This window comes from Hoplias malabaricus, chromosome 15, assembly GCF_029633855.1.
Source record: "Hoplias malabaricus isolate fHopMal1 chromosome 15, fHopMal1.hap1, whole genome shotgun sequence".
In the NCBI taxonomy this organism is placed as follows: domain Eukaryota; kingdom Metazoa; phylum Chordata; class Actinopteri; order Characiformes; family Erythrinidae; genus Hoplias; species Hoplias malabaricus.
Window position 1 is genome coordinate 30,064,522 of NC_089814.1, and position 23,738 is coordinate 30,088,259.

Here is a 23,738-nt window from a genome sequence, read left to right on the forward strand (position 1 = left end):
CGACTAGTAACAAATCGAGCTTCTATTTCTGGTGGGGTTTTTTTGTAGCTGCTTGTGTTTGGAGACTAACTTCTATCACTCTTTCTGACTTCTATCTCAGTTTCTGTCCAGCGGGTGCCACTGAGCTCCTCCACCGTCACAAAGCACTCACAGGCGGACACACTTCACATGGGCCAAGGCCGTTTAAGCAGCCTAGCTCTGCTGGCCTTTGAGAGGACACTAGTCAAGTCCCTGGAAAAGACGCCTTGTTGGTACGACAGGGTCACAGATCATTTTCTTAAAAAGGAACGGATTGTAGAATTTACGTATAAACAAACCGACACATTTTATGATGTAGGCCGAAATTGAGCTTCCCCTCCTTGATAGACCAGCATCCGCCACTGTTTTTGACATTAACTTTTTTAGGTAAACTTTAAAGGTAACGTCTACGATGTAGCTACACATCTTTTATACTGAAGTGTGTTTGCGGGGACAAAAACATGGCTGAAATTTGACTTGTCTAAATTTCTATTCACCACAGAAACTCATTTGTAACTTGAGTTGTAACGCAGTTAGCTGTTGCCTGAGTTTGGAGACATTTATTAATTAATTAATAAATTAATTAATTATTAATTTATTGATCCGAAACTGTAAAAAGTCAATTTTATCTGCCTAATAGCGCAATCCTCAACTCAGTTCGTTCTTTTTCGTGTTTGGAGTTCTTTCCTTTGTCAAAAAACTCCAGATACCTCTGCCTTGAGCGCACACAAACAAAGAGGGAGAGAGAGACTACAACATTGGACCAACAGTTTTTGTTTGTTTGTTTTTAAATAAATATTTACAGACACTGGGGCTTCGTAAACACGTTAGACTGATTTAGAGCAGAAAAAAACAGACTGTAGAGCCAGCAAATGCTAAGGAAACATCATCTAAATAATATAAAAAGTGTTGTTTTTTTAATTACAATCCTGAACTTCGCCTTAAAGTTCTTAATTCTTTAACATAAAACCTAGCAGCCTAATGTTGTGTAGATCCCCTTGTGCACAAAAGCACTGCAGAAAATACACTATGTAACATTTGAATTCAGGACACTGCTGTAAAAGTGAATTAAAATTCTGCAACTTTAGGGGATGCCCAAGAGCAAAGATACCAAATCTTATACTGCGACCTTATTTTATCCTCAAAAGTTTTCTTAAATGTAACACTTAATCATTTATCATTATTTCTTAAAGTGTAACATGTAAAAACTATATATTGATTTACGGGCACTGATTTGTATTATAGTCATAGTTCTCAACCCCTATCACCACCACTGAATAAAATGAATAAAATTCATGTCAAATACATGCCAAATGAGGACTGAATTATTCAGAAATTATGTTTTAAAAGAATCACTCAGGATTTTTTTTTGGGACAATTGCTTTGACAAGTTTTCTTCAAAATTTGCTTCGTCCTTTATTCTACAATATTTTAATATCTTGAACTTTTTTGGGAAAAAAGGAAACACTGCGTTATGGATCTCATCCCAGGAGTACCCACTGTTACAGGTTAAATTCTTGGTAACATTTCCAAACTTTGCTCCAATAACCAGTGCATGGCTTAAGACACATGGCTGCAAAACGTAGCAGCTTTTGACGGTGCTCCACATTCTCAGCAGAGTTTTGTTGAAAGACAGAAACAAGCCGAAGTTGCAGTCCTTTGTCGTAGTCCAGGAACAGTGTGCATCTCTTCAGTTACACAAAAAAGATGGAGGGGGTATGTGAAAACAAATGAAACCCTGCTGGTAGCCCTTATATCAGCACTGGAACCAGGTTCCAAATGCCCTTGTGTAGGTTGAAAGCTTTTATTTCCAAACGGATCCCATCACTTTACACCACGTCTGCATCGGAGAGAACACACTGAACTTTTCTAGGCGCTCACTCTGCTTAACATCCGGTTGGAATCACAAAAATGTGAGAAAAAAAAATCCCTCTTTCCTAGAATATCACCACTAATAGGAATCCAGAAAAAATAACTCTACAGCAACAGGCCACAATCATTATTTAGATTGTTTCCCCACAACAAATCCTGGTGCAACACTTGCAGAAATGATGCAATCCTGTAGGCATTTCCTCTATAAGTAATGTTTATTTGTACAAACAAACCCAGTTTTCAAATCTGGGTAAAAAGGAAGTAACTCACAAAATCTGATTGCATGGTTTTGATTTCCTGTTTGCAAAAACAGTTTACATGAGATGATGATGATTTCATTTTAGTGAGGCAATTATTCAGTCCCTCTCTCACCTGTTTGCATTCATGGATGATTTCATAATGACACTCGCATGTGGTGGTGCATCGGCTCAAGAACCTTCTTGTATGTTTTACATGCTTGTACACACAGGGACTGTACTAAATCAACATCAACCTGAGCCAAACATGCATTGTAATTCCAGTACTGGGGTTTTTCCGGAGTAGATGTCAGTGACTTCATCCATCAGCATCATATGGCACCTAGACTGTAGGAAAATAATAACAATTGCATTAAAAAAAAGAACCAAAATTCCTATAAAATATAATACTATGATAGTTTTTGCTTCCATAAAAAACTAAATTGTTGGACTAATGGCTAACGATAAACAATACAACTCTGTAATCACCCAAATTGTTTCAGTAAATACATTTAAAAATGATCTATTATGATACTTTTTCATTCATTTTCTATTACCATACACTGAGTGGCTGGGTCTGGAGCCTATTTGGAAGTCAATTACCACAGTACATCACTATTACACAAATCCCTAAAGCTCACCGTGCCGTCACATTACTTAGACATTGTTTTTTATGATAGCAAACTATTTTACACTGTTTAATTGGCTTACAATAAGACTTCTTCTGAGAGCACAGCTGTATAATGAAACAAAAAACCCTTTTTATATCTCCACATTAAAGGCTAAGCACCAGCTCTATGAAAGTGTCAAACAAATAAATACAGTGGAATTTGAGTTCCTAACTTGTGTTTATTGATCGTCAGAAAATGTGTTATTTCTTACTAATTCAAGGAATAAGGTTTAAAAGACCATTGGTCCCCCCCGTCCAACGGTGTTCGGAAACTCTAATAGGCGTCTTGCCTGTGACGTAGATGGTGGACAACAACTCTAGAAGTTGCACTTAATTTAATGCAAAATGACGAAAAGGTGTGTGGTTTTTGGCTGCAATCATTCAATGTACAGTGGGACATCTGTGAACAAATGGCCCAAAGATCCCAAAATATCCAGAAAATGGACTAAATTTGTCAACTTTAAACGGGCACTTTGGAAAGGACCATCCGCTCACTCCGTTATCTGTAGCTCATTTCACTGGCGCTTTTCCAACAATATGGGCATGTAAGGACACCAACGAAAGGTGTTCAAGAGCCTCTGTAACATGGAGGTAAACAGGGTAAGGACACTCACTTCGCCTGTTTTAGTTGGTGTTGGTTAACGTTAGCTTGACTCGCTAAACTCGGTGGCTCAGATTATACTCGGCTACGTAGCTGCATTACGGAGGTTTATAGTGTCGGATGAATTCGAGTTCGACTTCGATCACATTTACAAGAATAACGGTACCTCTAAATTTGAGTTTAGCTTATTGCTAGGCTATTGTCATGAATAATGTTGGTTATTTAGCTAGATACTGTCATAACAGTCAGTCATAACGGTGTTTTACCGCAGCGTTGTTCAGCTGTTGTCCACCAGTGACGTCACGGTTGTGTTCAAGAATTTCCGTAGCAAGCTCGGGTTTTTCCGTCAGTTTAATAAAATTGTCAGTTTTAAAGCAAATTAAGCTGCTATTTTCATTTTAATTCATACTTATATCTGTCAGTAACTAAAATAATGTGAAATATTCATGGAGGTCCATAAGTGGTGCTTAGCCTTTAAAGCCAAATAAATTATTGATTAAATTGTGAATAATGGACTATCAAACATTGCTGGACTATACATTTCTTAATTTGGGTCGATACGATATAATTCCGATGTCGATATGAACAGTATTAAATCCACTGAAAAACTTCCAAACAAGAAACATGACATCACCATTAAACATAAACCTATTGGCTTTGTAAATTTTTATACTAAATTTTAAACTCATGACAGCGCCTTGTATTGTATTATTTACAAATGTAAATAATGTGTATTGAAATATTGAAAATGTGTTTAAAAAAAAAAAATCATTGAAACATTTTAGTGTGATATATTAATATTGAATTATTGTCCAGCCCTACTATCAAAATATTGTTTTATGCAACTTTCGTCAAGTCCTGGATGCAGTTTGAAAGGCTTGAGTTATTTGTTTTCTATTATATACTAGTGTTATATAATAATGCTAGGTTTGCAGATTCAGTTCTAAACTAAAGAAGCAAAATTTTGTCTCAAACCTACTGTCTGACAAACTTAATCTGGAGTAAGTCATGTAACTTTTAACTACTCCTTGAATTTGACACAACCAGCTGTTCCAGCTTTGTCAAGACAGTCAGAACTAAACCTTACCTCACTGTGTTTTTGGCGTTGCGTTGCTGCTGGTGGCATCTTGCTGCTCAGTCTCCGTGGTTGAATTTGATGCCCCTTCTTCTTTCTTCTCTGAGGTCAGGAATTCATGAATGGCTTTCTCAATGTGAGGCCTGAAGATATGGTTCAGTTTGGGATCCACCACCTGTGTTATAATTCGGTCCACTCCAGACTCCAACATCCCAGACCTACATGTAAAGGAAAAAGCTCAGTTTTAGGCCTCATTTTCACCACACGCACAGTAATATTAGTTTACTCAGTAAGAATACATGTCGTTAAGCTAAGAGAAGCAGCAGAGTGACTTACTGAACTACACTTTGCCGCAATCCATTACGAACTTGGTTCTTGTTGATTGATGGGCTCCATTCTTGTGTACTGAGGTGAGTTGCAACAAAGTTGTCAACTTTCTGTCTCAGATTCTGATAAGCTGGCTGGAAAAGAGGAATACATTCATTTAATTAAATGTATATTCTGTATTGCAGATATTTAGAGTTGTTGAGTCACAGGCTTCAGGCACGTGGGAACTGAGGCCCTGTTCATAGCTGGCATTAACAGGCATGTTGGTTAAACCTTTCACATGGGACTACCCAAATGTATAGCCGTTCTTGAGTGACCATTTGTGATTGGGTTACTTACATAATTTCCGTTGAAGGAAATGCTGTGCACGTTTAAGTCACTCTTCCGCTGCATGTGTTTTCAGACACAAATATCTCACAAATCCTTGTTCACATTCCATTATGAGCTGTTACTGTCTGGTATGTGGTCTCCTAGTCCAAATTATGGATGAACAGTAGAGGAGACACTTAAAGAATACAGGCCAATGGTGTTGTTGATAAGGCTGTCCAGGATGTTACTGATTACAATTCATGCTACAGGTGGGATGATGGGACCAAGTCCACGTCAGAAGGTGGTTTGCATGATCTAATTACAATGCATCCCTAAAATGTAAAGTGTCCTGTTCATACTTGCGGCCTGTGATCACACAGGAAACATGTTAATGCCAGGGATGAACCAGTTCTGAGAGTTGACTTTAAATCCTTGGACTTGATTCCACATTCAGTTTTCTAAGTTTGCCCCACAAGAATGAACATACAAACAGTTTGTGGACAACTGCTCATTCATTTCTTCTGAAATCAATGTGTGGTTTGTTTTCCTTTTCTCTAGTCTCAGTCCATCTAGGAATTTTTTTAGAATAGGTGTCAGATAGGGATGTGCACAGGTACATTAGTATTTGGTAGTATTTAAATACTGAAATTTGTATTTGAGTATCACAAACACCCCTTTGACACAGCTCAACTGCTTCAGAAAATGCAGTTCCACCTTTCCACAGCACAATGCCTTTGGTGCTGTTATTCTCTTCCAGATACACATTTCATTGAGCTGTTTATCCTGCACTTTCCTGTGATAATACCATTTAAAACAAGTCTATTATTTGTATACTGCTTCAATCAACAAAAATCCAACAACATAAACCTGACTTACTGCCACATCAGGCTGTTGATCTCATTGTACAAGGTCAAGGTCTGCACTTTTAAAAATGCTGCTACAATTTAAAATATAGCTATTGTTGACATGTTTATTGGCCCACATTACACATACTTTCAGGAAGAATACTTATTTCAGTATGATTACGGCATAGAAACGGCTAGCTTGTCGTGTGCAAGCATCGAAAATAGACCCAAAGCATATTTTTGCAATTCGTCCACGTGTTACCGACTCAGTGATGTATGGCGCACGTGGCCAATGCGAAGACTTCACTGATTAATAATTGCAGCATGTGTTGCACGTTTCTGGTGTGAAATTAATTTGAGTCCCTGCAATCTTACACTGAATCAGTCTGTGTCTCTTCAATCACAACTGTGTGAGTGCAGAGATAAAGTTAAAATAGAGCCGAACAAATATTGGCCAAGGAGAAATGAGAGTACTGATTAAATATGGAAAAAAAATGAGAACAGAGAAGGAAGAGAACAATGTGAAAGTGGCTAAAAATCTGCTTTTCTGCTCCTCTCACCTTGGCACCCCGTGCTTAAAAGTAAAGAGGGTGCTTTTAACAATGGCTGAAACCGGTCATTCTGAATAGGGCTGTTTAGACAAGTGATGTGGTGTTGGATGCTTGTGGTATTTTGACCAAAGCAGGTCGCAGACGTTATATTAAACCACCAGAAAGGAGTTTACTTGTGGAAAAGGGGTAGAATATGTCCCCTTACTAAAATCTCTAGCAGTAGTAGTAACTCAGTAGTGTCTACATTCAGGTCAACAAGTGCCAGATCTCTGACGTTGCTGAACATTTTATATTTTGTGGAAACCTGACGGTAAAATGTGTTAGTGCTGTAAGATTGGGCACCCCTTCCCTGGCTAGTCAAAGTGAAAAGGACATATTTCCTTGGTAAACAGTGTCGGCAGTAGGCTAGTAAACGTTAGACGTTTTTTTTCACCTTCGTGTCCACATCTGCCAGGCAGTCTCTCCTGAATTCGTCGAACAGGCCCCGGTTCTTTAGGTGCTCCACGATCAACGCGATAAGCTGTTGGTCTCCCGGGGGACGACTGGCCGCGCTCTCCGCCATTTCAGTTACTTACCTTTAATCACATTCACCGGGCACTTTTACTACACTCTGCCTGGCTATGGACAGCTAGCGAGCTGCTCACACAGCCAACAACTTCAGCAGCTGCTCTGCCCTTGTTTCAGAAGTTTGTTTCCGTCATATGTGCAGAACCACCACTATTTTTATAGTATATGTGTCGCGTTAGGGACTCAGACTCAGCTTTGTTTCAAAAAGAAAATAGTGAAAGAGTACGTTAGCTAGCTCCGAACAAAAACACAATGCTAACAGCCCATGTTTATGTACTCCCTCGTCCTTTTCTTTGTCATAGCGGCTGAAAAGACATTTACCGACACCTACCGGACAAAATGGGGTACACATTAATGTGTCAAATGAACGAAACCTGGTATCTGCTCGTCACTTTTTCCTCTCAAACGAATGGTAGCGAATATTCGAGAGTTTGCCTCAACTTTACTTCAGTAACTGCTTTATCTCATCTAGGAAGTCTTTAAACCACACGCTTGAGCATTTTCTGTACGACGGTGACGGCAACAAGAATATCAGAAAAGGCTAATTTATTAGCACCGTTCATACTCTGTTCAGTCAAAGTGCTTCACAAATGAGAAAATGCAAGGGTAGCAAAGTCAGGTGTCCTAGTGATTGTAGCTAGTGGACTAGCTTGGAACATCGCCCCAGCTCATTCCCAAGGCATAAAATATAGCTCCATTGCTCCAAAGAAGATATATTCCGTCCTCCAAAGTTATATAGTGTAATTTGAATAGTTGCAGTGATGAGCTTGAAGTAGCAACGGCCTCTATTCTCACAATGATTTTGAAGCTGTAATTTTAAGATATTATACTACCTAATTATTCTTTAAAATAGGACATTCACTGATTATAAAATGTGTTTACAAACACCTTTTGGACATACAGTGTATGTCAAAGCTGCCCTTTTTTAAATCCACATCATAAACAAATGTAACAGACTATGGCAAATAGTGCTGGTGCCACAATCTTGATACAAAAAGTGGTAATTAATATCTATCTATCTATCTATCTATCTATCTATCTATCTATCTATCCCATGTACCACTGAGTGACAGCCATTACATCACACATAAACATACTTAGTCAATATGAAACAATGGTGCTGTTTATGGTCAGATTCCACTCTCTTGAGCTCTTTCATCAACTTAAACCCTTTATGTACTTAGTTCATTAATTTATACAGGAATTCATTTCCTTGACTATGATTGTTTCTGTGGTTCTTTATGAATGTGAAAGCAGGACAGGAAAAATATCAGTCCCTTTAAACTTTGGTGTTGGAGAAGAATTCTGAGAGTACACTGGACTACAGTGAATAAGACAAACAAATGGACCCTGGACCAAATCAAGCCTTCACTAGAAGCCCAGATAACCAAACTGAAGCCTTATTTCTGACACATTGAAAACAACCAGTTCAGTGGAAAAGACAGTTGTCAGGCTTGGAAAAGCTGAAGGTAAAAGAAGAACGGGATGACCAGAGCAAGATGGATTTAAACAATCCATGTCAACTGATTACACAAAATAAAATATAGTTAAGGTAAAATGAAGAACAGTTCATATATAATTTGTGAATTTTACAGTGCCCAATAAATGTTGGACTTATGCACCAAGTCTTATAAATATATCATGTTGTGTTAGGTGTAAAAATGCTTTGTGTGGACTTGGCCTACAGTCACTTGTCAAATGTCCTTTGAATAATTGGGAATAATTAGATTGGTTAGCTATGATTTCTCTAATCCGTATTATATTTGATACCCAAAAGAGGCCATGGATATTCAGGGCATGGACACGTGAGTGCCATGACAAAATAAAAACCATAAATAGCTCCGCACATTGCATTAAGATACATTATTAATTATTAACTAGTGTTAGCACTTAAAATAATGCACCTGTCCAAATGGTACTGTGGGGGCTGCTTTGATGATCTTTAATCGTGCAAGTCAACCTCATTTGCTGAAGGTGGGGAAGGAGGGATGGGTTTGCAGGAGCAGGGGGTTGCCAAGCAACAAGGGAGAGGAACCATGGTGACACTGGAGGAAGAAATGTTTCGAGCACGTTTTTCCCTCCTCCTCCCTCAGGATGGGCCTGGTGTCGAGGTCCCTGACAATGCTCTACATGTGGTCTGCATCTTGCTCTTTAGCAAATGTATAGACAATCTATAAAGAAGAAAAAAAGATGACCCATGAAATTATAGCCATCAATCATATTCAAAACGGCCCTATGATCTTTCTTCTAATGTAGGGTTCTGCTTTGATAATGTTGCTTGTCCTGTGCAAGTTAGACACGTTCCAAGCAGGTATCATGTCCACTGTACTGCACTTTTTGATCACTGGAAATAACAGTCCAGAATGACAATATAGGTGTGCTTCTGAAGCGGTTTTGTGATTCCGCATGTAAATTGACACAAAGAAAGAGCATCTGGAAAGCTACAACACTTAGGCTTTCAGCTGAAATACATTTTTACCACAAGATGGTGTTATAATATCATTCTCTGCCTTTGCTGTTCCACTCTTTGTATGGAATTTAACCGCCATATTTGCTAAGCTGCATTCTGCCATGAACTGCAGCAAAGTCTTTGATCATTTTGGAACATAATCATCAAATCTTGCCTAGTAAAAATCAAGCATGCTACTCATAAACCAATTCATTATACATAAGTCTCTGAGGCTTGATTTTCAGTTGGATCAGCATTGACTCATATAACACCATATTGATAGTTTACCAAAAAAACAAAACAAAGTGGCTTAGTTTGGTACTGGAGCGTTGAAGCTAATGTTACTGGAACTAACTTGAAAAGGAGGCCTATAGCAATCAGTAATGCTTAATAAATCACTCGTTTGCCTCAGACTATGTCAGGTTTCAAGCTGCTTAAAACAGACCGCTTATGTGATTTTTGACACTGGGAAAATGGTAAAGAAAAACTACAGGCACATATTAGGTTTCAAGATATTGGCTTCCACAGGTTTAGGCTTTGCTTCAACTCTATAGTTGTAGCCATGCAGTGCCCAGCGATTCCTGTGTGACAAAATACTGTGCTTTGCAAGTTCTTCTAAGTTAATATCTGTATTTTGCTTGGAGAAAGGTAGAGGCAGACAAGCAAATTCTCAATTATTAGACCTTCAAGATCACGCCCGAGGACCCTACACTTCACAATAACCACCACTAACGTAATTAGGAACTCGCAGTGAAATCAACCAGTACCAAATTAATGAGAACAAAACATAATGATCATAGACCCTCTGCAGGAACTAGAAACAGTATTTCGCTAGTCATTTGGCTGGTGGGTCATTCTCAGTGCTGCAGTGAAATTGACTTGGTGGTAGTGTGTTAGTATGTGTGGTGCTGGTTTAAATGGATCAGACACAGCATTGCTGATTGAAGTTTTAAAGCCCTCAGTGTTATTGCTGGGTCATGACCCCTACAATCTTTACAGATTCCAAGGCTGCTTCTGCCTGCAGTTTTAAATGAAAACTCTATAATTTGTTTGACCACAGGAGGATGGGTCCCCCTTTGGAGTCTTGGTCCCTTCCAAGGTTTCTTCCTCCACCTTTGAGGGAGTTGTTCCTTGCCACTGTCACCTTTGGCTCACTTACCTGGGGAGATTAATTAGAATTTTGTTTTAATTGAAGACAAAAAGGTGGACTACAGTCTGTAATTGTAGAACTACAAAGTGCTTGTGTATGGTCAATGGAGCTGGTAAATTGGACAATGAATCCAGTGATCGGTTACAGTAGAATCACATGGTTATAAATGAAATTAGTATATTTACAGAAGTGGTTTAAACTTTATTACAGATTTAGGAATGCATTGTATAGAGCAAATGTACTCCTGTATTTGAGTGGAAGATAGTATTAAGGGGGTAAGGCATGCTAAAGTAGCACAGGGCCAGGCCTATATTTCCAGCCATCTCTGTGCTGTTTTGCAACGTTGCAGGCAGAATGACCAGGGGCCTGATCCCTGGCTCTCTGCTTTCAGTTAATAACATTTTAGAATGTACACGATAGTCTCTGATAGCTTTGTAGTCTCTGTTTCACAGAGGAACCAATTTGCTGTAGTCCATGTGTTTCTCAGCATGTTTTGTTTGCCCTTTTCAACCTGCTCTTCAACACTCAGGACCCCCAGAGACCCACCACAGAGCACGGCATGATTTGGGTGGTGGATCCTTCTCACCCCTCCATTGACATAGGTTGTGGTGTATTAGTCCGTGTTGTGTTGGTACACAGCACTGCTACTAGGGTTTTTAAACTGTGGCCACTCACTGTCCACTCTGTCAGACACCTACCTAGTTGGTCCACCTGGTAGATGTAAAGTAAGAGACAGTCTGTGCATACGAGGGACAAACTGATCAGCAACAGAGGATGCACTATACCAGCATAACACACCATCACACCACCACCATGTCAGTGTCCCTGCAGCACTGAGAATGATCCATCGTACCTGCTCTGTGGTGGTCTGACGATTGAAGAACAGGGCAAAAGAGGGTTAACAAAGTATGCAGAAACTTGGCTACAATCTGTAATTGTTTTATTTGAACATAGTAGGCATGGGAAGATCACTGTTTCACTCGCCAGGAGTGGTAAACAAAAAAAAATCACTACCAAGAACAAGGTGTGTAATGGTCCACTAGGTCAAAAAAGAGTCACTTCTAAGCAACTAATGTCTCACATTGGCTAATATTAATGTTCACAAGTCCCCCATCATGAGAATTCTGACCATACAATGGTTGTTCAGCAGGGTTGCAAGGGGAAAATCACTGCTATCCAATAAATATTGCTGACTATCGCTGTGCTGAAGATTACATGGACAAGCCAACAACCTATTGGAAAAATGCTGTGAATGGATTACAACAAATTAGAATGTTTTGGTAGAAAAAAGGTCTCTTTTTACCCATTGAAAGGACACTGGTGCTTTTATATCTGATTTAAAAACCCATGCTTACCTTGTAAGCTCAGAATGGACCAGCCTGTCTGTAAATGATGGCAATTTTCTAAACCTTATCTGTGCCTCAAGCAAGCTTCCAGCACCACTCTGCTTGAACTAGAGTTCTTTAAGTCATGTGGGAGACAAGAATCATGACTCTTCTCTGTCCTGGCTCCCTCTCTCTAAAAGTCACTTGCTGTGTCCAAATGCAAACTGAACATTCATATATTTGTGAATTATTTAACAGGTCTTAAGCTGGTCTTTGTCAGTCAAGTATGATTATTGCTAGCGTCATCACCAGCACACCATTTTGGAGATACTGGTTCAAAACAGTGAAGAACTTACAATATTTTTATACTTGGGCAGCCGTGAAAAACTGTAGAACTGTTTTTTTTAGTCCATGCTGTGGTTGTAGTTCCAAACGAGCCTGGTAGGGACTAAGCATAACGTGTAAACCATGCAGACTGCTGATTGGCCAGAGAGACTTTTAAATTACCACTAGTTGCAAACATCCAGAAAACTAGCCCTCTGTAAACTCTCAAAGCTACAGCAGAGATCACATTTGTTTTTATCTGACTCACAACAGCAGCTTGTAAACTTATGTCGTGGCCTTTTGAAGATGTTCAAACACTCATTTGAATGGTTGCTGACAAAATACTCAGAGCTATGGTCAGTCCCAGACAACCCTCTAAGGTCCCTGGTTCGATCCCCACCACTGGTTGGAAAATTGGTGGTGGCAGGACTGAAGATTCAGCAAGGTCCTCCATCCATGGTTGAGATGCTCTTGATCAAGGCACCTAATCCCCAACTGCTCCCCAGGCGCCAGTGATGGCTGCCCGCCTCCCTGGGTGTGTGTGTTCACTGCCCCTAGTGCACTAGTGTGTGTGTGTGTGTGTGTGTGTATGTGTATGTGTGTGTTCACAGCCATGGATGTGTTAAATGCAGAAGACGCAGTTCGTATTACAATGACCAGTAATTGCACATTTCACATTTAAAGGCAACGTTAATAATAATACGTTAATAATTTTTAATAAACAATTTTTAAAAAATTCTGACGATGTTTCCTCTCCATTTGCTGCTCTTCAGTCTGTTTGCACGCTCTGAAGCTAATGTTTTTATGAAGCCACAGTGTCTGTAAATGGCTAAAATCACTAGTGTCTCAGTCCTGTATTCTAGGCTTTTGCTCTCTTTCTGTTCACAGCAAAAAAAGGGCAGGGATGAGGATATCGCTCTATTCCTGTTCCGTAGGTGGCTAACATTGACTAGAGTGTTGAGAGAGTGTTAACTGCATAAATGTAAGCAGACGGAACACGCCACAAATCTAAAGAACTCGAGTTACAAATGAGTTTCTGTGGTAATATAAAAACATACAGATGAATTAAACTTTAGCCACGTACAAACAAGTTGTTTTCTTCCTCAAACATATTGTTTCAAATTAAAAGAGGTGGAGCTTCTGAACTTAAACAAACCAGAGGGAACAATGTTTCCCCACAATCGTAGACATTGCTTTTAACGTTACTGCCACTGTTGTTGGGATCTTCAAAGCCTGTGGAGGATTTGCAAGATCACCAGCTACATTTCGCAGGGGAGCACATAGCAAGGCTTTAATGTAAAAAAGTGAAACAGAAATATGTGCAATGTCTTGAAGAGCAAACGTCATTTCCGCAGCAGCTTGAACAAATCTAAAAACCCAAAACACAGCCTAAAGCTGCTCAAGGTCAAACCATGTTTTCAGGTTATTAAATGCTAATGCCGTTTGCCTTCTGTCCACCTTTTATGTACATCCTACGGTGTTTCAGCTGAGTGTCTATATTGATCAACCGCTTTAGAGATGTTTGAGGCTTCAATGGTTATCCAATCCGTGTAAAACCCTGTGGTCCCTTTATTAGATTGCTCTTGATATCTCTCAAGATATTGAACAAATAGTGGTAGAAACTCATCAACTGGAGTACTCTTTGCAAACGAATACACACACACACACACACACACACACACACACGCAGACAAAATCTAATTTGCTGTTCAGAATGAACAGGCTCACAAGTCTTTTCTGTTGCCAAGGCAACTTATTCCTCCAACTCCTCCATCTCCCCAGCAGTAGGACATGGGTGTTGAAAGATTTTATTTCATGTTCACATCCACAGAGATAATTGTGACTGGAAACATTTGTCCATTTTTGAACTCGTGATCATATTGCGCTCAAGGAAATATTCAAGCTACTTCGGGTTTGTAAGAAATAAAAAAAAAGTAGCCAACTAAACGACTCTTGTATGTCTCCTATATTGCCTGAGCATTATATTGTACACTCTCAAAAAAGGTAGAGGTACCTTATTGGTCGGTAAAGGTACACACTGTGTATCCATGTGTCGACATTAAAAATAGGACTTTACAATACAACAACAAAGACAGAGGAGTGGGAGAGGCAGAGGACAAAGTGTTTTGTGTGTGTGTGTATGTCATGATATAATTGTAATGTTGTCTTCTCATTTTTGTTCTCCCCTTTTGTTTGCTTTCTGTTGTGTTTGCCCTCTCTGTGTCACAATTAAAGGCAACATCGATGAATCTGGGCAACTGCTGTTCTCTCTGGTTTACTTATATTCAGAAGCTCTGCATTTTTTTGAGGTGAGACTGTATATTATTATTATTAGAATAAAAAATATATTTGTTTGAATTACCACAGAAACTCATTCATAACTCAAGTTGTTTAGTTTCTTAGCACTTTTGGTCTGTGTTTACTTTCGTGTAGTATGCGTTTCCCCCGAATTTGGAGACAGTTTCACCTGAAGTAATCTGAAAGAGGAGGAATAAAGCAATATACTTGTATTTTTTCATGGTTTTCAACATTTGGCGATCTCTCTTCACTGGCAAAAACCTCTAGATGCCTTTTCTCTGCCATGAACAGAGAGTGAGAAAGCCTGAGCATATTAAACATAGAACCTTTTTTTTAGCCATTTACTGACACTAGGGTTTCGTAAACACATAAGAATGAGAGTTGGAGAGCTAGCAAATGGTGAGGAAACAGCCTCTGAATTTTATAACATTTTTTATCATTAAAATCACGAACATGACCTTTAATGATCATTTCTTCATTCAAAAACGTAATGCAAACTTTCCCACACCTCTGTGATTTCCAGCTCCATACTCTAATATTCTATTCCACCTAAAAGTCTTCTCTGCATGGGTTTCCTCTGTGTGCTTTGGTTGTCCCCCCTCAGTCCAATTCTAAAGTCTTTGAACTTGATGTAAGAAGCATCATTAAATCACAACCACTCATTTTAACCCATGTTTTCTGAATTAGGCACAACACAGAAAACTGACTGGGTGGTATTGTTTCATAGTTTGTAGGTTGGTGGACTCCAGGTACTGAAACGTTCACTATGTTCTGTGTTCATTCACTGAACAAGTGAATTTTTTTGTAATCATTTTGGAGTAATAAGATAACATATACTTAGAGGCAATATACAGTGCAATAACAACTATTATACTTAATAGCAATATAAAATATCAAACATTTAAACGTTTAGTGTGTCTAAAGTTTGCCTTTATTATTCTTTATTATCTTTTGGTGCGTTTATGATAATCTTGTGCGTGTGGATCCAATTTTAGTGAACATTCTGCTGTAGCAAACACTTAGTATGTAACAGAAATCCCAACATTTATTCAGTGATGTTCATGTCAGCACTCTGGGGCAGCCACTCAACACTAGTGTTGTATTTTCAGGGTTTTCATCTACCCAGATGGCAATGAATCTTTGACCCAAATGTGGCCCACATCTCCAGTCCTCTTATGGCCCACATTTGGCCTGGAATTATGGCAATGAATCAGGGTGAGTCTGGCTGCCTCAGCTCAGCCACTGTTCCACCTTTTATGGGCCGGATGTCAGGTGTATTGTGGGGCAGATCTGGGCTAAATGAACATTTGACCCATTTCTGGCCAAACACAACGCATGTCGTAACCCAATTCCAGCCCAGCTCATTGGCCAACGTCGGACCCACACAACACCTGCTAGTGCCGTAACTGAGCTGTAAGTACCAAAAGTGGCACAGGTTCCCAAACTTTTTCCTTTTGTAGAAAACTAAATTTCAGACTCCACTGAAATTTATTTTAAATGTTGTAATTTCCACAAAACTGCAACTCGTTATTGAACAAAAAAACTCATTATAAATGAAATGCATTATGTATAGTGTGTTGCCCTGTGAGGGACTGGCGCCCCCTCCAGCGTGTGTTCCTGCCTTGCACCCCGTGATTCTGGGTGGGCTCCGGACCCACCGCGACCCTGAACTGGATGAGTGGTTACAGACAATGAATGAATTAATGAATGCATTATTTATCTCATCTATTTGCTCGCTGCGGCCCCCGCTCACAATGATTTTTCTAACGCTACTTGCTTTAGACCGTGTCTATTTAATTAGCGCTTGCACTGATCATTTCCAACCTCTGTTTAGCAGTCATTCAAAACGTCTCCCTGCTGTCTGTGAGAGAAATTAATAAGCACTAGTTAAACTGACAGTGATGCCGTCAGACAGTGATGCTGTCCTTGTAGTCTTCATGGGCTGATTGTCTCATCAGACTAGCCTGGTTTCTTTACCCAGTGATATTTGTACATAATAGCTGATGATAACTTATTTATGACACTTGATTAGGAAACACATCATGACTACGCTGCAGCGTAATCAAGATGTGGACGGCATGCATTTGTGCACATCTCATTTGATTGAGTCCACAGACTAAAGTCTATTAAAGTGGCTCAGTGAAGTGCTTCAGCTTGGGCAGTCTAGGTCCCATTTCCCTGCCCACAGCTGTCAGAATCATTTTCAGAGCAGATTCTTTTTTGTCTGTGTAAATGAACCCAAGATTAATCTTTAATCTGCCAGAAAGTGTCACCACAGAAAGCATGCACTTGTTGCAACATAGTTCCTAATATATCCACTTAAAGGACACTTTGTTAAAGACACTTACCTTATGTTCCCTCGGTGGCCACGTTATTAGAAACACCTATTTTCCACTTACATTTACACGTGTGTGGGGGGGTTTGCCTGGCGTAAACAAGGACTACTTACGTGCAGACTGACCAATAACGGTAGCTCTACAGTCAGACCGTCCAATCAGAAGATTTTAGGCTACTTCACCGCGCCCCCTTCTCACTCAAGCGAACCAATCGGAGTAGGGGAGGGCGGGACTAATTTGTGAATGAAACACATCTCGAGGTTCTATGTAAGCTCTAGAAAAACAAAATCCCGGACATTTTTAGTCTAAAAAAGAGGACATTTCCGGGTAAAAGAGGACGTCTGGTCACCCTACTTAAGGCGATGTTCACAATTGTAATGAAAAAACAACTGTTTTTATAAAATTCAGAAGATGCTTCCTCACCATTTGCTAGCTCTCCAGTCAGTTTGTGTGCTCAAAACCTGTATAATGTGTTTACGATGATATGTCTCAGGTATGCTAGGCTTTCTCTCTGCTAATGGCACAAGAAAAGGCATCTGTAATTTTTTTAGACAGTGGAGAGGACTAAAAAGCAAAGACTAAGATGAAGAAATTGCTCTTTTCCTGAGACGTTACTGAAAGTGTTACAAAACTAAACAACTCGAGTCACAGACGAGTTTCTGTGGAAGTTCAACAGTGAATAAAAACTTACAGAAACGTTCAACTTAAGCCACATTCAAATAACAGTCCTTTTTCTTCTCAGACATACCACCTTAAAAGAAGCAGTTTTGGCCTACTGTTCACACGATAATGGCATTTTAGGTCACTGAAAATGGAGGTTTTCTAAAAGGCTCTCTAAAGTGGAGGTTTTGAAAACTCTTGTCGTGGTGTGGTGTTTATGGCCAAAGCAAAACTTTTCGAAAATGCTGCCTGATATTTAAAAGGCTCCTTCATTCTTATAGTTAATGACATAAGTCATTAAACTACAATGTAAACATGCAGATAGCATGAATTAATGTAAATGCTGTTGTAGATTCTATTTTAGATTAAGATCTAAATTTCAGGGGCGGCACGGTAGCGCAGCAGGTAGGTGTCGCAGTCACACAGCTCCAGGGGCCTGGAGGTTGTGGGTTCGATTCCCACTCCGGGTGACTGTCTGTGAGGAGTGTGGTGGGTTGTCCCTGTGTCCGCGTGAGTTTCCTCCGGGTGCTCCGGTTTCCTCCCACAGTACAAAAACACACGTTGGTAGGTGGATTCAAAAGTGTCCGTAGGTGTGAGTGAATGTGTGTCTGTGTTGCCCTGTGAAGGACTGGCGCCCCCTCCAGGGTGTATTCCCGCCTTGCACCTAATGATTCCAGGTAGGCTCTGGACCCACCGCGACCCTGAACTGGATAAGCGGTTACAGATAATGAATGAATCTAAATTTCACAGGGCACTACACAGGGACTATGGAGTAATTTGGGAGCCTACTTGGAATATCTGGGCACAAGGCAGCAACACACCCTGGAAGGGGCAGCAGTCCTTTGCAGGGTGACACACACTCGCACCTGTGGACACTTTTGAGTCACCAATCCACCTACCAATGAGGAAATCTAAGCACCTGGAGAAAACCCACACCGACACAGGGAGAACACACCAAACTCCTCACAGTCACGTGGAGCAGGGCTCAAACCCACAATCCCAGGACCCTGGAGATGTGTGTTGCTGCCCTTTAATGTCCACATACAGATTAAAATATAGGTTGCAGTTAGATTGATATAAGTATTTCAACCTCCCATTAAACTAACTCTAGTAGTTCAGAACCTTATCTTATAATAACCCCCCAAATAAAGTTACAGACACGCAGCTATGTTTATATTGTTAACTCAAATGCCCACTGTGATTTGGGTAAAATGTATTTTATCAAAAACATTAACTCTTATTTAAGCAAATATTTTTCAGTTTTCTTTCTGTTGTTAAACAACAAAAACACTATCTGTGATAAAGAACAAAGTCTATGTAAAACATATACTGTGTACTTTAAAATTTAAAACAAGTCCGGACACACTACTGAGTCTCTAATTCATTCTGAGAAAGGAACAAAACTTCAGTAGGAACCAAAGTCAGTGGAGCGTTTCTGGGGGAATGTGATGACCTTTTTTCTGATTGGTAGTCATTTCCGCCTGTCACTACTCATTTGCATAAAGTTAAGTGGAGATGAACTTCATTGTGTCACTGAATTAGTCACTCAACACCACTGCCAACACCGCTACCAGATTTGGACACCATGCTTGTGTACACTTTACTGATAGCTCTGAAATTTTACTAATTTCTTCTTCGAGTGTAATTTTAAAGAGACACTGCCCTCTATGGTCTGGTGTCTCATATTGTTATCTGTAATATTTTGTTTGAACTACCTCAACACAGATATCATCAGTTGTAACTAAACACACTTTGCAGGTATTTCAGTTGTTTAAAACTGTAAAGGATATTGAGGAAAGGCTAACTTTATGTGTGTTTATAGTTACTCACTCTTGAAGATAAAGCTCTTCTTTGCATTGGAAAACAGTTTCTTTGCTGCTTTAAGCTGTATATGGGAAGGTAAGCGCATTCATTCATTGTCGGTAACTGCTTATCCAGTTCAGAGTCGTGGTGGGTCTGGAGCCTACCCAGAGTCACTGGACGCAAGGCAGGAACACACCCTGGAGGAGGCGTCAATCTTTCGCAGGGAGACACTCATTCACATTCACTCACACACTCGCACCTAGGGACACGTTTGAGTTGCCAATCCACCTACCAGTATGTGTTTTTGGACTGTGGGAGGAAACCCATGCGGACACAGGGAGAACACACCACACTCCTCACAGACAGTCACCCGGAGGAAACCCTCGCAGACACAGGGAGAACACACCACACTCCTCACAGACAGTCACCCGGAGGAAACCCTCGCAGACACAGGGAGAACACACCACACTCCTCACAGACAGTCACCCGGAGGAAACCCACGCAGACACAGGGAGAACACACCACACTCCTCACAGACAGTCACCCGGAGGAAACCCACGCAGACACAGGGAGAACACACCACACTCCTCACAGACAGTCACCCGGAGGAAACCCACGCAGACACAGGGAGAACACACCACACTCCTCACAGACAGTCACCCGGAGGAAACCCACGCAGACACAGGGAGAACACACCACACTCCTCACAGACAGTCACCCGGAGGAAACCCACGCAGACACAGGGAGAACACACCACACTCCTCACAGACAGTCACCCGGAGGAAACCCACGCAGACACAGGGAGAACACACCACACTCCTCACAGACAGTCACCCGGAGGAAACCCACGCAGACACAGGGAGAACACACCACACTCCTCACAGACAGTCACCCGGAGGAAACCCACGCAGACACAGGGAGAACACACCACACTCCTCACAGACAGTCACCCGGAGGAAACCCACGCAGACACAGGGAGAACACACCACACTCCTCACAGACAGTCACCCGGAGGAAACCCACACAGACACAGGGAGAACACACCACACTCCTTACAGACAGTCACCCGGAGGAAACCCACGCAGACACAGGGAGAACACACCACACTCCTCACAGACAGTCACCCGGAGGAAACCCACGCAGACACAGGGAGAACACACCACACTCCTCACAGACAGTCACCCGGAGGAAACCCACGCAGACACAGGGAGAACACACCACACTCCTCACAGACAGTCACCCGGAGGAAACCCACGCAGACACAGGGAGAACACACCACACTCCTCACAGACAGTCACCCGGAGGAAACCCACGCAGACACAGGGAGAACACACCACACTCCTCACAGACAGTCACCCGGAGGAAACCCACGCAGACACAGGGAGAACACACCACACTCCTCACAGACAGTCACCCGGAGGAAACCCACGCAGACACAGGGAGAACACACCACACTCCTTACAGACAGTCACCCGGAGGAAACCCACGCAGACACAGGGAGAACACACCACACTCCTCACAGACAGTCACCCGGAGGAAACCCACGCAGACACAGGGAGAACACACCACACTCCTCACAGACAGTCACCCGGAGGAAACCCACGCAGACACAGGGAGAACACACCACACTCCTCACAGACAGTCACCCGGAGGAAACCCACGCAGACACAGGGAGAACACACCACACTCCTCACAGACAGTCACCCGGAGGAAACCCACGCAGACACAGGGAGAACACACCACACTCCTCACAGACAGTCACCCGGAGGAAACCCACGCAGACACAGGGAGAACACACCACACTCCTCACAGACAGTCACCCGGAGGAAACCCACGCAGACACAGGGAGAACACACCACACTCCTCACAGACAGTCACCCGGAGGAAACCCACGCAGACACAGGGAGAACACACCACACTCCTCACAGACAGTCACCCGGAGGAAACCCACGCAGACACAGGGAGAACACACCACACTCCTCACAGACAGTCACCCGGAGGAAACCCACGCAGACACAGGGAGAACACACCACACTCCTCACAGACAGTCACCCGGAGGAAACCCACGCAGACACAGGGAGAACACACCACACTCCTCACAGACAGTCACCCGGAGGAAACCCACGCAGACACAGGGAGAACACACCACACTCCTCACAGACAGTCACCCGGAGGAAACCCACGCAGACACAGGGAGAACACACCACACTCCTCACAGACAGTCACCCGGAGGAAACCCACGCAGACACAGGGAGAACACACCACACTCCTCACAGACAGTCACCCGGAGGAAACCCACACAGACACAGGGAGAACACACCACACTCCTTACAGACAGTCACCCGGAGGAAACCCACGCAGACACAGGGAGAACACACCACACTCCTCACAGACAGTCACCCGGAGGAAACCCACGCAGACACAGGGAGAACACACCACACTCCTCACAGACAGTCACCCGGAGGAAACCCACGCAGACACAGGGAGAACACACCACACTCCTCACAGACAGTCACCCGGAGGAAACCCACGCAGACACAGGGAGAACACACCACACTCCTCACAGACAGTCACCCGGAGGAAACCCACGCAGACACAGGGAGAACACACCACACTCCTCACAGACAGTCACCCGGAGGAAACCCACGCAGACACAGGGAGAACACACCACACTCCTCACAGACAGTCACCCGGAGGAAACCCACGCAGACACAGGGAGAACACACCACACTCCTTACAGACAGTCACCCGGAGGAAACCCACGCAGACACAGGGAGAACACACCACACTCCTCACAGACAGTCACCCGGAGGAAACCCACGCAGACACAGGGAGAACACACCACACTCCTCACAGACAGTCACCCGGAGGAAACCCACGCAGACACAGGGAGAACACACCACACTCCTCACAGACAGTCACCCGGAGGAAACCCACGCAGACACAGGGAGAACACACCACACTCCTCACAGACAGTCACCCGGAGGAAACCCACGCAGACACAGGGAGAACACACCACACTCCTCACAGACAGTCACCCGGAGGAAACCCACGCAGACACAGGGAGAACACACCACACTCCTCACAGACAGTCACCCGGAGGAAACCCACGCAGACACAGGGAGAACACACCACACTCCTCACAGACAGTCACCCGGAGGAAACCCACGCAGACACAGGGAGAACACACCACACTCCTCACAGACAGTCACCCGGAGGAAACCCACGCAGACACAGGGAGAACACACCACACTCCTCACAGACAGTCACCCGGAGGAAACCCACGCAGACACAGGGAGAACACACCACACTCCTCACAGACAGTCACCTGGAGGAAACCCACGCAGACACAGGGAGAACACACTACACTCCTCACAGACAGTCACCCGGAGGAAACCCACGCAGACACAGGGAGAACACACCAAACTCCTCGCAGACAGTCACCCGGACTTGAACCCACAACCCCAGGACCCTGAAGCTGTGTGACTGCAGCACTGCTTGCTGAGGTTAGCGCATGCGCCGTCCAAGTCATGTAGCAACAACCACCCAGTGTCGCTGACTCTCATTGAAAATAAATGACTTCTGGTGGCTGTGTTGCTTTCAGTGTGCATGCACGGTTAAGTCTTTGTTTCTCTTATGCTTTGAGGTGTTTTGATGTCTCTGTTTCAGAGGTACTATGGCCCCTTACTGGACTGGCATGATAATGCAACAATATTTGTGTTCATCTGGATTACGTGTGGGCTGAGCCATTGTGCCTCACAAGGGTCAGTTTGGACTCATTTTCTCTTGGTTGAGTGTTGTTTGGGTTGTCAGCAGCCACTGCTGTATACATGGAGCTTCACTGAAGTATGAACCATCCTTAAACTCAACATAGACAATTCCTGAGAACTGTTCATTCAGAAGCTCCGCCCTCTATAGCCATGCGCATGGTTTTTATTCACATTTGAATAAACCACAGACGCTTTATTACAACTCAGTAGCACTATCTGTATCTGTCGTTACACTTATATAGCGCCTTTCTAGACACCCAAGGACACTTATGTATGGTATGTGATTACTTAGATGCAAAGTTAACTGCGGTCTCCTGAACTTGGAGTTCCATCATAAGTAATGCAGCTGAAACTGCAAAAATAAGTCAACTTTATCCACCTATGGAGCAGAAAAAGAGCAAAATCCTCATCTCTTTTCATGCCTTGCAAATATCAGAGGTCTCTCCACCGTATGCATACCTCCAGATGAAGTTTCTATATTCATTCTGTACATTAGAGACCTTCTATTAGATAATGATATTTTCAAGGCACCCCCCCAACACACACTCTGAC

The 23,738-nt window shown here is 42.4% G+C and overlaps 1 protein-coding gene across 1 annotated transcript; it reads right to left on the reverse strand.

The window, feature by feature from the left end:
• Positions 1–1,426: 1,426 nt before the first annotated feature.
• On the reverse strand, positions 1,427–7,469 carry bod1 (biorientation of chromosomes in cell division 1). Its single transcript, XM_066645212.1, has 4 exons — positions 6,938–7,469; positions 4,809–4,933; positions 4,485–4,690; positions 1,427–2,474 (listed from the first exon to the last, which is right to left on the reverse strand). Exons 1-3 carry the CDS (start codon positions 7,064–7,066, stop codon positions 4,486–4,488), a joined length of 459 nt encoding a protein of 152 aa, XP_066501309.1. The 5' UTR covers positions 7,067–7,469; the 3' UTR covers positions 1,427–2,474; position 4,485.
• Positions 7,470–23,738: the final 16,269 nt, after the last annotated feature.

Excerpts from the sequence above, each read along its gene's own strand:
- bod1 (XM_066645212.1), bottom strand. The coding sequence starts at position 7,066 with ATGGCGGAGAGCGCGGCCAGTCGTCCCCCGGGAGACCAACAGCTTATC. Across the intron at positions 4,934-6,937 it reads TGGCAGATGTGGACACGAAG|CCAGCTTATCAGAATCTGAG; the intron begins GTGAAAAAAAAC and ends CCTCTTTTCCAG. Across the intron at positions 4,691-4,808 it reads TTGCGGCAAAGTGTAGTTCA|GTCTGGGATGTTGGAGTCTG; the intron begins GTAAGTCACTCT and ends CTTTACATGTAG.